Source organism: Pelophylax lessonae, assembly GCF_965119305.1.
Source record: "Pelophylax lessonae genome assembly, chromosome: 4".
NCBI lineage: Eukaryota > Metazoa > Chordata > Amphibia > Anura > Ranidae > Pelophylax > Pelophylax lessonae.
Genome location: NC_138771.1, coordinates 634734321 through 634749711, shown reverse-complemented (window position 1 = coordinate 634749711; position 15391 = coordinate 634734321). Strand labels below are relative to the sequence as shown.

General features: G+C 45.0%; 1 protein-coding gene and 1 long non-coding RNA gene across 3 annotated transcripts in view; one reads left to right on the top strand and one right to left on the bottom strand.

Moving 5' to 3' along the window:
- Window positions 1-284: 284 nt before the first annotated feature.
- LOC309552173 lies at window positions 285-646 on the top strand. Its single transcript, XR_014225128.1, has 2 exons — window positions 285-349; window positions 542-646. It is a non-coding gene; the product is annotated as an uncharacterized lncRNA (long non-coding RNA).
- A 7025-nt stretch (window positions 647-7671) lies between these two features.
- The window catches only part of EFNB3 (ephrin B3), a 164596-nt gene continuing 156876 nt past the window's right edge, over window positions 7672-15391 (bottom strand). For both annotated transcript variants that reach the window (XM_082254657.1, XM_082254658.1), the window contains one exon: window positions 7672-10678. In XM_082254657.1, coding sequence (XP_082110783.1) covers window positions 10290-10678 — 389 coding nt within the window. In that variant the 3' untranslated portion in view covers window positions 7672-10289. The remainder of the gene's footprint in view (window positions 10679-15391) is intronic.

The following is a 15391-nucleotide window of genomic DNA, read 5'->3' as shown; positions in this document are numbered from 1 at the left end:
TGGCATGGTAGGTATTGCTCACATAAATAGTGACAGGTCTGGGTAGAACTAACCCATGAATTGGGCATGGTGGGTGGTCCCTACATATTTAGAGCCAAGGTCTGGGCAGGACCAACCCATGAAGTGGGCATGATGGGTGGTTCTTACATATTTAGAGACTGGTCAGGGCAGGACAAACCTATAAAATGTGCTTGATGGGTGGTCCTTACATGATTAAAGCTGGGGTCTGGGCAAGACCAACCCATAAAGCTGGCATGGTGGGTAATGCTAACATAAATAGTGACAGGTCTGGGTAGAACTAACTCATAAATTGGGCATGGTGGGTGGTCCCTACATATTTAGAGCCATGGTCTGGGCAGGACCAGCCCATAAGGTGTGCAAGATCAGTGGTCCTTACATATTTAGAGACTGGTCAGGGCTGGACAAACCTATAAAGTTGACTTGATGGGTGGTCCTTACATGATTAAAGCTGGGGTCTGGGCAGGACCAACCCATAAAGCTGGCATTGTGGTTAGTGCTCAAATACTGTAAACAGTGACAGGTCTGGGTAGAACTAACTCAGAAATTGGGCATGGTGGGTGGTCCCTACATATTTAGAGCCGTGGTCTGGGCAGGACCAGCCTATAAAGTGGGCATGATGGGTAGTCCTTACATATTTAGAGACTTAGAGACTGGTAAGGGCTGGACAAAGCTATAAATTGGGTTTGATTAAAGCCATAAGACCTAAATAGAGACAAGTCTGGGTAAGATTAACCCATAAAGTGGGCATGATGGCTGGTCCTTACATATTTAGACAGGATTGGGCAGGACCAACCCATAAAAAGGGCAAACGCTGGTAACTTTATTCATCTGGACAACGTCAACAGAATCACCACCTGGGACCTCCTCTTCTAACACGTTTCACTCTCAAGGTTGGTCTTAATTGTAGGTCTGGGTGAAATACGTCAGCAGAGGCAGTCTTAGAAGAGGACTCTGTTCATGTTGTCCGGATAAATAAAGTTACCAGATTTTTAATTTTTTTTTTTCAGTGTGCAGCTGGTCTTTTTCTTTGGATTTGTGCAGTATGGGGAGCATGGCATGACCCCCCTGCTGGTGTTCAGCACCAGATCTTCCATGAGGGTGACCAAATTCAGGGCTTGGGAGCCAAGCACCCCATACCTTTTGCCAAAACTCCTTTCTGTTTATTAGGGAGAAGTAATTTCTGAAAAGTATCACCGGCTTGGATGGAGAGGAAGAGACCTCATAGGTTAACAAAAGTTATTTTAGCAACTCTGTTGCAGGCAACACTTAATCTTAGGGCCCTTGCCCATAATACGTTTTACTGTACCCGTTTTACTGTAGTGCACTGCAGAACTAGGTGTTCATTGCCATTCAGTTTGAATGGCACTCCAAACACACCTAATCACCTGAGCTACAGCATACTACAATGCACCATGAATGGGCTGTAGGCTGCAGTAATGAATAGGCTATAGTAATGAATGGACTATAGTAATGAATTGGCTGCAGTAATGAATGGGCTGCAGTAATGAATGGGCTATAGTAATGAATGGGCTATAGTAATGAATTGGCTGCAGTAATGAATGGGCTGCAGTAATGGATGGGCTGCAGTAACGCAGCATGCTCACAACGCATTTCATTGCAAATAGTGTGAACAGGCCCTGGATTTTGGAAACAGTTTATATAGTTTTGGGGGGTTTTGGCTCATAATACCTGGATTAAGTGCTGTGGAATCTTTGTGAAGTCTAGTAAGTCTAGAACTAAAGTATGCTATTGGTCCCATTTTCAATGCGTATCACAACTGCAATTTGTATTAAATGTCAACACACATCATAATGCATTGATGCTTGTCATGATACATTTACATGCGCCATGACGCACATTGGTGCTTGTATTACTTATTTTAATGGAAAACCCATCAAGCAAAAATGCAAAGGTGTGACTCAAGGCTTAAAGAGAAACTGCAAAAATTAAAAAAAATCTATCCCTTTAGTGAGCCCCTCCCCTGTACTCCAAAAGTTAAATGCTTGCTTCATCTAAGAGTGCATTGATAAGGTCTGCTACTGCTGGTGGTCCTTCAGCGTCGCCACGTACAGTATTAATCCTGCACTGTACATGAGCATGTGACAACGGCTGAGAGCGTTGTAGATGGCAGTGCTGGACTGGTAGCATGGATGGACATATGGAAGGAAAATATTACACCTTATCATTGCTGGATCTAGGGGGGTGCCGGACTGTACACTGCCCTACTGACCCCCTGTACACTGCCCTACTGACCCTCTGTGCACTGCCCTACCAATTCCTGTACACTCCCCTGCAGACCCACTGTACACTGCCCTACTGACATCCTGTATACTGTGTTGCTGACCTCCCACTCTCTTCCCCCCTGCCATTTTTATTGCACCCCCATATCTGACATGCTAGATCTGGCCCTGCACCTTATCCCTGCAAACCTAGATTTGCAGGGAGGATGGGCCACTGCAAGGGTAGACTTTGTCTAATTGTTCAGCTTCAAGGAGGAAAGGCCACCTCCAAGGTAAACCTGCTCTTAATTTTATTCATATATATATATATATATATGTGTGTGAGAGTGCCCTCTAACAATGGGTGTCCCAATCAGAGTGCCTCCTTAAATCAGGTGTCCCCATCAAAGTGCCCCCTTAAATCCGGTGTCCCCACCAGAATGTCCCCTTACATCAACTGTCCCCATTAGAGTGTCACTTACATAGATTGTTCACAGGTAAAATCTGGGGACATAGCCTACCCCAGAAGACCCCCCCCCCCCCCTACCTAGATCCACCTGTGTCCCTAGTCCCAAGTTGGGAGCCCAGATAACTTAGGGACAACACTTCACAGAGTTGACTTGGAGTGGTAGTGGGGCTTCATACCTATTCGTTAATGTACCTGTTTTCAATCTACATGTTGGAAACCGTTCATAATGAGATGTTTTTTTGTGCTGGGTTAGAACGGCCCATCTAACACACAGCCAAGGCTCAAACTGCAGAGGTTTTTTTTTGGTCACAGGAACAGAAAATTACCCTCAAATACCCCTTAACTGTCATGATTAATGATGGTTATTCATTAGCAGAACAATCAATGAGCACCATTTTTTAACACCTTGATTTATGAGGCCAATCACAAATTGCATGACCACCATTTAGGGAGATCTTAAATTGCGCCACCAATACGTTGTAAATGTCCTAGGGGAGTCCTTTGTAAATAGCCACCTTGCACTAATTTTGGCTTTCTGAATCAACCATGCGGAAAAAAAGATGTTCTTCTAAGCTTAGTTATATTGATGGTGGCAGGTGCCTAACTACGAATCGTGGGGGCCCCAAAGCAAAATTTTGATAGGGCCCTCCTAGCTATATCTTGGTAGCAGCTGGCAGTGTCAACTGTGACAAGATGTGTTGTCGATCTTACGATAAAGTATGCCTAAATCAAGGACAGACAATGGGAGAGCTGTCAGCATAGCCAGTACACTACTGGGGACCAGAGTTTTGGAGAAAAGTTATAGTTGTAGTAGCAATAGTAATAATAATAAATAATAACCATAATGATATCAGCTATGCTATACATTTTTTTCATTGAGGTTCAGCTTTCTGTTTAGTTTTCCTTATCAGCCTCCCAAATGGGCCCCCCTCCTACCCCAGGCCCCATAGCAGCCCTGTGGAATGCTATGGCTATTGTTATGCAGCTAGACAGTGGTGGATTTAAAGCTGAACTACAGATATTAAAAAAATGTAATGAACGCAGTAAATTCATTGGTTAAAAAAAAAAAAAGATTAAATACATTTTTTAAGTGGGCCTACCGAACTCTGACTTGGGTTTCAGCTTTTCTGTAAAGAATGGGGGCCATAACTTGGGGCCAATCAGCTGGCAGAGGCATGATCTCAGCAGCATGTTACTGCTTTTCCACTAACCAGCCACAGCCTGAGCACAGGGAAGTTGACCAGGCTGTTTTGTTTAACCCATTCCTGTCCAGCCGTGGAGTCCCCCATATGTGGGTTTATTCGAGGTGGGGCTGACTTCCTGATCATGTGACCACTGTGAATCGCTGTCACAGTGGTCACATGATCGGGAACCCAAGGAAAATTCCCAACTCTAATCACCGACCAGTCTGCAAGTTTTTAACGCAGGTTAATTTAGTTGGTTACAGACTAGTCATTAAGTAGAGCTGAAAATTTCCTTTGGTTTTGTTTGACATGCATTGCCCTTCCATGTGCTCCTTGTTGCCATGGCCAGTTATAGGTGGGGGCAGTAGCCATTTGTTTGTACACATGTTCAGGAACCCATTCCGCTGACTCTGTATCAAATCGAGAGGCTGTGAGACTTGTCTATGACAGCTTGGTCACTGTGCCCGGAGCATGCTTTCTACATAGAAACCTTGGTTAGGCATGGACACGTATGTACGGTGTGGGGGTGTTAAAGTCCATTCTCTCTGCCGTCGCACATATTCGTTACTTGGGCAGCAAGAGAAAAGTCAAGTCACCAGGCTTTGCTTTCTATCAGGAATGGGTGGACGTAAATACAAATCTTTGGCGGGTAGAACCATTCTAATATATGGATGTCAATGATGTATTTAGCGGTGTACCTGGAGTTCATCATTAGAAGACAAGTCCACCCAAAACTGGTGAGCTAATTCTTCCATATCTCTCCAAGACTCCATTTGTGAAATGTCGTTACTGGTCTTCAAAGATTTTCCTCCCTTTGTTCCCCACTTCCACCAAGTCTCCTTTCTACTGTTGAATTCTAACATAAAAAAGGAGAGTGGATAAGGTCTTGTCACTGGACTCCTCAATAAGATAAAAGAAGCCAGCAGGGGAATCAACTTGGTGATGTCCATGCTAGGCTGAAATATTAATCTTGGGTGAAGTGATCCTTCAAATATCCAATTACTGCAGATCAAAGCTACGTGCAAAAAGTGAAAACTTGGTAGCTGGGTTCTGTCGGCACTTTTCAGACATTTATTAAAAAAATGAACAAGAAAAAAGCCCTTATGAGTCTGCAATATTTCTTCCACCTCATACACTTGGGGCCCATTTACACATCTGTGCCGCAATGTACAGTAACATACATAACGTACATTACTGCGTTGTGATGCCATTAATTTTAAATGGCACCCCAAGGCATGAAAAAAAAAAGCGCATGCTAAAGCACTGCAAAGAAGTATACGGGAATTGGAAGGTTTTTAGATGCGTCAGATTGAGGAACTACTTGCTTTATTTAGGTAGCCAGAGGCCAGAAAAACTGGGAGTGTTAAAGTTTAATTCAAATGTTCAGTTGACTATCTTATTAGGAAAAACTTTATTTAAATAGTGAATCGGTCAAGATGGGGGAAGGGGATGTACGACTGGACAAATGTCCCCAGGACGGGCCATACAACAATCTGGCTGGCCAAACTTGACCTTTGCAAAGTTGGTCGAACACCTATTAAATTTTGACCCATTCAGCAGGGCCATGGCCAAGTCAGCACCATTCATTTTGAAATGTAATTTTAAGGTTGACTTTATAACTGAAAAAAAAAAATTATTTGATTGGTGAATAGTTCAAGATGGGGGGAGGAGGATGGCATACTGGATAGTCGTCCCTAGAACGGACCTACCTGGTCAAAACTGACCTGCGCAAAGTTGGCCAAACACAGTCAAAATTTGGTAGGTGAGTGGCTCTGCCGGCACCACCCAGTTCAAATTTTAATTTTACCGTTGACTTTCTTATTATAAATCTTTATTTATTTATTTTTTTGAAAGGTGAATAGTTCAAGATGGGGGTGAAAAACGGGGCGATCGTCCCTAGAATAGACCTGCCTGGTCAAAATTGACCTGTGCAAAGCTGCAAAAACACAGTCCAAATTCATTCTATGGGTAGCCCTATTGGCACCACCCAGCTTGGCAAAAGTCAGTTCTTCATTCATCTTTTGTTGCGGTGGAACATTCTTGGCCAAACTGCATCCAATCAGATGCAGGCACCAACAGCTGTCGGAATACATTAGCTGGTACTGCACATCATCCATCCTCGCCGTTTAGCATGGATGGGGAGATGGTTGGAACGAGAGAAATCCTAACATGTATGCTCAGCTTAAGGTTTGACCTAGATGGGCTTTAGTAAATTAATAACATTATAAATTAAGTCTATTGTACCTTTTTTTGGGCAAATCGTCAGCTGTTAAAGTTTGCACTTAAGCGTGAAAAATTGCGATTAGGTAAAAAATAGGTAAGATCTACCTAATTCACCAGATTTGCTCTATTTGTGGACTGACTTGCTCAGCTTTGAATGGGGTAAAACCTCACCGTAAATGATCAAGGGGGAGATAAACTAGTGGAGGGAGACATCAACTCCTCCTTGAACACAATGCCAACAAGACCACCAGGCCAACATATATTAGGGATCTATGATTGTATGATTGCTAAAATACTCATTCTTTTCCCAAGTGTTGAAATTAATTGAAAGATTGCTATTTGGTAGAAAATAAATAAGATCCCCCTAATTCACCAGATTTACTCTAATTGTGGATTGACTTACTCAGCTTTGGATAGGGCAGAAACTCACCATAAATGATGGAGGGAGGCATCAACTCCTCCTTGAACACAATGCCAACAAGACCACCAGGCCAACATATATTGGCGATCTATGCTTGCTAAAATACTTATTCGTATTCTTTTCCCAAGTGTTGAAATGAATTGAAAGATTGCTATTAGGTAGAAAATAGGTAAGATCACCCTAATTCACCAGATTTGCTCTATTTGTGGATTGACTTACTTAGCTTTGGATAGGGCTGAAACTCACCATAAATGTCGGAGGGAGGCATCAACTCCTCCTTGAACACAATGCCAACAAGACCACCAGGCCAACATATATTGGCGATCTATGCTTGCTAATATACCTATTCTTTTCCCAAGTGTTGAAATCAATTGAAAGATTGCCATTAGGTAAAAAATAGGTAACGTCAACCTAATTCACCAGATTTGCTCTATTTGTGGATTGACTTACTTAGCTTTGGAGAGGGCAGAAGCTCACCATAAATGATGGAGGGAGACATCAACTCATCCTTGAACACAATGCCAACAAGACCACCGGGCCAACATACTGTATATTGGCGATATATGCTTGGTAAAATACTTATTCTTTTTCCCAAGTGTTGAAATGAATTGAAAGATTGCTATTCGGTAAAAAATAGGTAAGATCAACCTAATTCACCAGATTTGCTCTACTTGTGGATTGACTTACTCAGCTTTGGATAGGGCAGAAAGTCACCATAAATGATGGAGGGAGGCATCAACTCCTCCTTGAACACAATGCCAACAAGACCACCGGGCCAACATACTGTATATTGGCGATCTATGGTTGGTAAAATACTTATTCTTTTTCCCAAGTGTTGAAATGAATTGAAAGATTGCTATTCGGTAAAAAATAGGTAAGATCAACCTAATTCACCAGATTTGCTCTACTTGTGGATTGACTTACTCAGCTTTGGATAGGGCAGAAAGTCACCATAAATGATGGAGGGAGGCATCAACTCCTTGAACACAATGCCAACAAGACCACCGGGCCAACATACTGTATATTGGCGATCTATGGTTGGTAAAATACTTATTCTTTTTCCCAAGTGTTGAAATGAATTGAAAGATTGCTATTCGGTAAAAAAATAGGTAAGATCAACCTAATTCACCAGATTAGCTCTATTTGTGGATTGACTTACTCAGCTTTGGATGGGGCAGAACCTCGCCATAAATGATGGAGGGAGACATCAACTCATCCTTGAACACAATGCCAACAAGACCACCAGGACAACATATATAAGCGATCTATTCTTGCTAAAATATTCAGTTCACAAGCTCCAAGTCATATGAAAGGGCGTATTTATAAAACATCCAATAGTCAATTTGCCGCCTAATTCTCCATTGCGTTTAGTTGCACCTTCACAATTAATGACGTTCGGCAGCATCTGGATTGGGTCACTCGGAAAATCTAGGGTTCTGTAAAATTTGTCATATTCATAATGTACATGATAACGGCGTTTGAATGTAAAAGTAAACATTTGGTGAACTTTATATAAAGATTTTAGCCCTAATGCCGCCTTTGCTGGTGCTGATAAAAACCGTGTGAAAAAAGGGATAGGCAAAGTTTACAAATGCTACATATAGGTTTTCCTAGACAACCATTACCTGTCTGATCATATCAAACATGCTTGTTGTTTGCAAAGATCCCACCGTGTCTGGCCTCCCTTCACCCGGCGTTACAAATAAAAGAAAAGAACAATCTAAAAAACTAGAGTTCTATAAATGGCACAAGAGATTAGGCCCCATACATCGAGGGGCGAAGGCTACATCAAATAGATTACTCCCTATCTAAAACTGGCTTTAATGAAAAGGGTTTTAAGCTCGAGTCTGTCCCTCTTATCCCCCCCGCAGCAAGAACCGCGCCAAGACACCGAAATCCGAGGGAGACCTGTCACTTCCTATCAAAATAGTTCATGAGAGCGCAAACAAAAGAAGCTTTATTGAGCAAATGTAACATTTTCTTTAATATATTTTTAACAATAGCCGGCGCGGCTCAGGTTGGCGTGGGAGACAAAGACCCGCTCCTTTTTTTTTTTTCACAGACTTGTGATTTCATCTGGGACCGGTGCAGTTGGAGACCGTCGTCAAGTCGAAAAATGGGCCCCCCTACCCGGCATGGTCCATCTTTTATCAAGTGTATTTACTTGTTCAGCTGACATCTTCAAATATCTTTCTAATGTTGAGCCTTAAAAAAAAAAAAAAAAAAACCTAAATCTCCCCCCTTCGTTTTTTTTTATCGCTCATTTTCGTTCCCTGTCTCCCTGGCGACCGACACTTTAATGCCATAGCAGAGAGAGCGAGAGAGAGAGGCAGACACGAGAAAAAAAAATAGGGGGGGGGGAGAGAGAGAGACGCTAAGGGAGAGAGTAGTCCCAATCTGTCTCCATGGCAACGAGGCCTAGCTTAATTACGCTCGGTTTTCTCTGCCTCTTCATCCCCCCTCCATCCCCGTTCTTCTCTCCCGTGCCCCCAGCCGAGGTGCAATATTTTAACATGTCCCAGCGCGCACACCGTCGGGGCCCAATCTCTCTGCGTGGGGTTCTTGTTTTCTCATCTCCTTATACAACCTGGTTATTTTGCTTAGGATTTTACTCACGGTGGGGGGAAAACAAAAAAAAAGAAAAGAGGACAAAAAAAGGACTCACGGTGGGTAACGGTGACACAGGACAACGACGACGACGGCCGTTCAGAATGAGAAGCGTAACCAGCAGGGCGCCCCTTTGCCTATTTTCACAAGGCAGAAGGGACGAATACATCAAATGTTGTCTGTCAAGGAGGGGTAAATCTTGGTTTGAAGTCGTAAATTCAAAGAACATGACTTGACTTTTGTGCAAACATCAGTAGGGGGAAAGGGGGCAGAGATGGTATAGGCTATTGTTTAAGGCTTTGGGCTGGAGATTAAAAAAAGAAAAAGAAAATAAAAAAAAAAACACACACACCACATAAATCAGAGTGGCAGCCATTTTGTCTCCATGGCAGCTAACTTTTTCTTTCCTTCGTCTGTGCCTGCGCGAGGCGCCGTTGACTGGAGCACAATGCAGTTAGTGGGGGCAGCTTTACTGGCTTTGTTCCCTATGTCAGGATTAAAGGCTAGATCCACTCGAAATTGGTTTTAAGGAGAAATATGGATGCTGGCAGATTAAATCTTATTGGTTTTGCCTCCAAGATCTGGCTTTGGCAAAACGATAGCAAAACCAACAGTAAGAGCAAGACCCTTGGTGACCGCCATGAGGAGCGCATATCACAAGCTAGGGTGATTCAACCAGCAAGCATCCACCTTAAAACTGATTTCTGGTAATCTAATAAACCTTCAGAGCCGCCGTAACATGCTGGCGTCATTGGCAGCAGTTCAACCATTTTTGTTTTTTTTTGGCAACTTTTTTTTGCATGTCCTTCTCGATCAGTGATGCTGTTTGCTGGTCAAGTGCAACGGTTTGTGTTCAGGGTCCACACTGGTTGGCAACGGTCTGGAGCAGCTTGAGTCTATCTGCTCTCTACACCCTTCGTTTTCTCCAACCACGATGTGCTTCGCGTCCTGGGGAGTACGCAAGAAGGCATGCGGACGTGAAGTGCACACACAAAAGGGGCTTGGCCAGGCAACTTTCACTTTCGAATATGTCCTCCGTCCCTCCTACTCTGAGCCCCCAGCCTCCGTCAAAAAAAAAAAAAAAAAGAAAGAACAAAAAATTTAAAGGAAAAATAAACTAGGAGAAGTCGCAGATGGCGGGACTTTCATACTTTGTAATAGATATTGGCGGGGCTCTGGCTAGCCATGTCCTGTACAATGTACACCGGGTGTCCATAGTCTCCGCTGACCTTCTCGTAGTGGGGACAGAAGGCGCCACCTTCTGAAGGCCTCAGTGGCATGATGATGTCGCTGGGCTCGTGCCCGTTGTTGTTGCCCCCTCCTCTTTTAGGGGAGGTAATGGAGCCCAGTGAGAGGGGGGGATGCCGCGTGTCGCTGTGCTTGGCTTGCCGGCGTCTGTGGCAGGCCCATCCAACCACACCGAACACCAACAGGAGCAGGACAGCGCCCCCTGCTGCACCGGCCACTAGAGGAACGTGGGAATTAGGAAGGGGGCCATTTTCTCCTGTCTTGGTGGCATTGCCAGATGTGTCTCCTAGAAAAAGAAGAAAAACAGAAATTTAGTTGTAGGAATTAAACTGTTAGCTATAGCATAGATCCAAAACATATACAGGTTGCAAGTCAAATTCAGTGGCGGGAAAGGTTCCTCCAGTGGGCAAGAAAGGACACAGATCTGCAGCTCCCTCCCCTTTTGCAAATCTTTGGTATAGAGTGGGTGTACCATCCTGCTCCCATTCTCTGCCTCCTTGCTCTGGCTGCCCATGGTTGGCATGGAGTGTGCACTTCATATGAGTGGCCAGTCACTTGCTTTCTAGCAGCTAGAAGGTAGTTGCACATGCATGGTGTGTTTTTTATGTCAGCTGTGGGAGGAAGGTGTGGAGAATGGGCATGTTGGAGCATGGTGTGACAACAGAAGCTCTCAGGGTAGACATGAAGCTGCGGCCCACTGGTTGCCCGCCACTGATCTGTAGCGTGCAGTGAGGGTGCGCCCTAAAGAAAGTTATGAATATGTCCTTCTTCTGCAGGCTGATACAGGTAGAAGGGGGCTATGAGTCTGTCCTCCTCCTGCAGGGTGATACAGACAGAAGGGAGCTATGAGTCTGTCCTCCTCCTGCAGGGTGATACAGACAGAAGGGTGCTATGAGTCTGTCCTCCTCCTGCAGGGTGATACAGACAGAAGGGGCTATGAGTCTGTCCTCCTCCTGCAGGGTGATACAGACAGAAGGGGGCTATGAGTCTGTCCTCCTCCTGCAGGGTGATACAGACAGACGGGGGCTATGAGTCTGTCCTCCTCCTGCAGGGTGATACAGACAGAAGGGGGCTATGAGTCTGTCCTCCTCCTGCAGGGTGATACAGACAGAAGGGGGCTATGAGTCTGTCCTCCTGCAGGGTGATACAGACAGAAGGGGGCTATGAGTCTGTCCTCCTCCTGCAGGGTGATACAGACAGAAGGGAGCTACGAGTCTGTCCTCCTCCTGCAGGGTGATACAGACAGAAGGGAGCTATGAGTCTGTCCTCCTCCTGCAGGGTGATACAGACAGAAGGGAGCTACGAGTCTGTCCTCCTCCTGCAGGGTGGTACAGACAGAAGGGAGCTATGAGTCTGTCCTCCTCCTGCAGGGTGATACAGACAGAAGGGTGCTATGAGTCTGTCCTCCTCCTGCAGGGTGATACAGACAGAAGGGGGCTATGAGTCTGTTCTCCTCCTGCAGGGTGATACAGACAGAAGGGAGCTATGAGTCTGTCCTCCTCCTGCAGGGTGATACAGACAGAAGGGGGTATGAGTCTGTCCTCCTCCTGCATGGTGATACAGACAGAAGGGAGCTATGAGTCTGTCCTCCTCCTGCATGGTGATACAGACAGAAGGGGGCTATGAGTCTGTCCTCCTCCTGCAGGGTGATACAGACAGAAGGGGGCTATGAGTCTGTCCTCCTCCTGCAGGGTGATACAGACAGAAGGGGGCTATGAGTCTGTCCTCCTCCTGCAGGGTGATACAGACAGAAGGGAGCTATGAGTCTGTCCTCCTCCTGCAGGGTGATACAGACAGAAGGGAGCTATGAGTCTGTCCTCCTCCTGCAGGGTGATAAAGACAGAAGGGAGCTATGAGTCTGTCCTCCTCCTGCAGGGTGATACAGACAGGAGGGAGCTAGGAGTCTGTCCTCCTCCTGCATGATGATACAGACAGAAGGGAGCTATGAGTCTGTCCTCCTCCTGCAGGGTGATACAGACAGAAGGGGGCTATGAGTCTGTCCTCCTCCTGCATGATGATACAGACAGAAGGGGGCTATGAGTCTGTCCTCCTCCTGCAGGGTGATACAGACAGAAGGGAGCTATGAGTCTGTCCTCCTCCTGCAGGGTGATACAGACAGAAGCGAGCTATGAGTCTGTCCTCCTCCTGCAGGTTGACACCAATGGAAGAGGACTATAAATCTGTCCCTTCTCCTGCAGGGTGACACTGGTCTACACCCTGAAAACATGATGTGTGCGGTCGCAAAACCCCTGCGGTGCTCATATATTGTACTCGCCTTTCTCTCACTTGCCTCCAGGGCATATCAGCCGGATTTAAATAAACAGCTTTAATTAAGTCTAATTAAAAAGATCGAATCTGCACTTTAACTGGCGGAACGCATTAAATCAGCAAGATGCCGAGGGTGGCGGGAGGACGGGGCGGAGGGGCCGAGCCGTCCTAGAGCTTCCAGACGTAATATGTTGTCTCATTTCTCCTCTCTCATCCCCGCTGTCTCCCTTCTGTCCAAATTGCTGAGTTTATTAAAGGAGATCTTTCATAGTGACAGCTCAGTGACTCCCAGTACAGTGCTGTAGGAAACCACTGTGCCACCATCACCCCACTTATTTCCACCCCCTATTTATCTGCAGTGTCTGTTAACCCTCCCCTTCCCGCACTTCACTGCAGTACAGCATCTTTTCTGTTGTCCAGCTGTAGGACCCTTGTGTACAATAAACAGATATATACTGCGCTCATAGACTATATTGTCAAAAGTATTGGAACGCCTGCCTTTACTCGTACATTAACTTTAATGGCATCCCAGTCTTAGTCCGTAGGGTTCAATATTGAGTTGGCCCAACCTTTGCAGCTATACCAGCTTCAACTCTTCTGGGAAGGCTGTCCACAAGGTTTAGGAGTGTGACTATGGGAATGTTTGACCATTCTTCCAGAAGAACATTTGCGTGGTCAGGCACTGATGTTGGACGCAAAGGCCTGGCTCGCAGTCTCTGCTCTAATTTATTCCCAAAGGAGTTCTATCGGGTTGAGGTCAGAACTCTGTGCAAGCCAGTTCCTCCACCCCAAAGTCGCTCATCCATGTCTTAATGGACCTTGCTTTGTGCAGTCATGTTGGAACAGGAAGGGGACATCCTTAAACTGTTCCCACAAAGTTGGGAGCATTAAATTGTCCAAAATGTCTTGGTATGCTGACGCCTTAAGAGTTCCCTTCACTGGAACTAAGGGGCCAAGCCCAACCCCTGAAAAACAAAACCCCACCCCATAATCCCCCCTCCACCAAATGAATTGGACCAGTGGTCCATAAAGACATGGATGAGCGAGTTTGGGGTGGAGTTCTGACCTCAACCAGATAGAACACCTTTGGGATGAATTAGAGCGGAGACTGTGAGCCAGGCCTTCTCGTCCAATATCATTTCCTGACCTGACAAATGCGCTTCTGGAAGAATGGTGAAACATTCCCATAGACACTCCTAAACCTTGTGGACAGCCTTCCCAGAAGAGTTGAAGCTGTTATAGCTGCAAAGGGTGGGCCAACTCAATATTGAACCCTACGGACTAAGACTGGGATGCCATTAAAGTTCATGTGCGTGTAAAGGCAGGCGTCCCAATACTTTTGACAATATAGTGTATGTATCTCTTTATTCAACTGCCATTCAACGGCAGCTGGAGGACTTGGAGAAAGCAAGGATAACATGTGTCATCTCATCTATATTCAACCACCATCATGGGCTACTGCAATACCGTGGCTATTTTGGTGTGGACATTTTCAGGGTATTTTGGACCGGTCATGTTCAAGGCCTGCTCTTGTGAGAAGGAAACACAGACTTGGTCTTGGGGGTTGGGGGGTTACAAGATTTTAGGGCAATGCTGACGTCCCCTTTTTACATACGTTTTTCAATGTTTCCAGCCACCATAGTTTGGAACTCTCCAGGCTATGCATTTTAAATACTGGAGCTCTGGACTCTCGGGAGTTTCCTCCAGCTTAGTTGCCACTGCCGCTTCTCCCCACACTACTTCAAGATCATTTTTTATTACGTGCTTTTATTTTTTTTTATTACATAAAATATGTATTTTGCAAATAAGCATTACATATTAGGTGCTTCAGTGACATTAGGTTTGCAAAGGTCAGCACTGCCTGCTTGCTTGTTGACTGCCTCTAACTAATTGACAATCTATACAGGTCCCTATCCATACATCCCAACCTTTTAAGAAGGGAAAAAGGGACACCTATATGCAAAAGTATGTCGACATTGGACACAACCCCTGCCACGCCCCCTAAAAGGAGAATTATACAAAATAAGTTATTAGTTAACCACTTGTACCTGTACAGCGATCCACGGTAACGATCCTGGGTGTGCGCATGCCCCCATTCACGATTCACGGGGGCCAGCGGCTGCGATTGCTGCTGGGTACCCGTGATTGCTCCCCATGGAGAGAGAATTGTAAACACAGCAGACCGTTATTCTCTCAGGAATCAATGCAGAGCTCCTGTGTTCCTCCTATTTAGGATCACAGGTCTCTGTGTTGATTCCACAAACCCATCCCCCTCACAGTTAGAAAACACCCCCTAGGCATACACTTAACCCTTTGATCACCCCTAAGTTAACCCCTTCCCTGCCAGTGTCATTATTACAGGACAGGGCCTATTTTTAGCACTGATTACTGCAGTAATCTCACTGGTCCCCCCAAAAGTGTCAAAAATGTCAGTCAGGTTTCTGATCTGTGCGCTGCAATGTCGCAGTCCCGCTAAAAATTGCAGATCGCTGCCATTACTAGTAAAAAAAACAATAAAAATGACATCTTTCCCGTAGTTCGTAGACGCAATAACCTTTGCGCAAACCAATCAAAATACCCTTATTGCGATTTTTTTTTCTTACCAAAAATATGTAGCAGACAACAAATTGGCCTAAAATGTTAAAAAAAATGTGATTTTTAATTTTTTTTTGGGGAATGATAGATAGCAGAATGTGAAAAATATTGTTTTTATTTTTTCAGAATTGTCGCT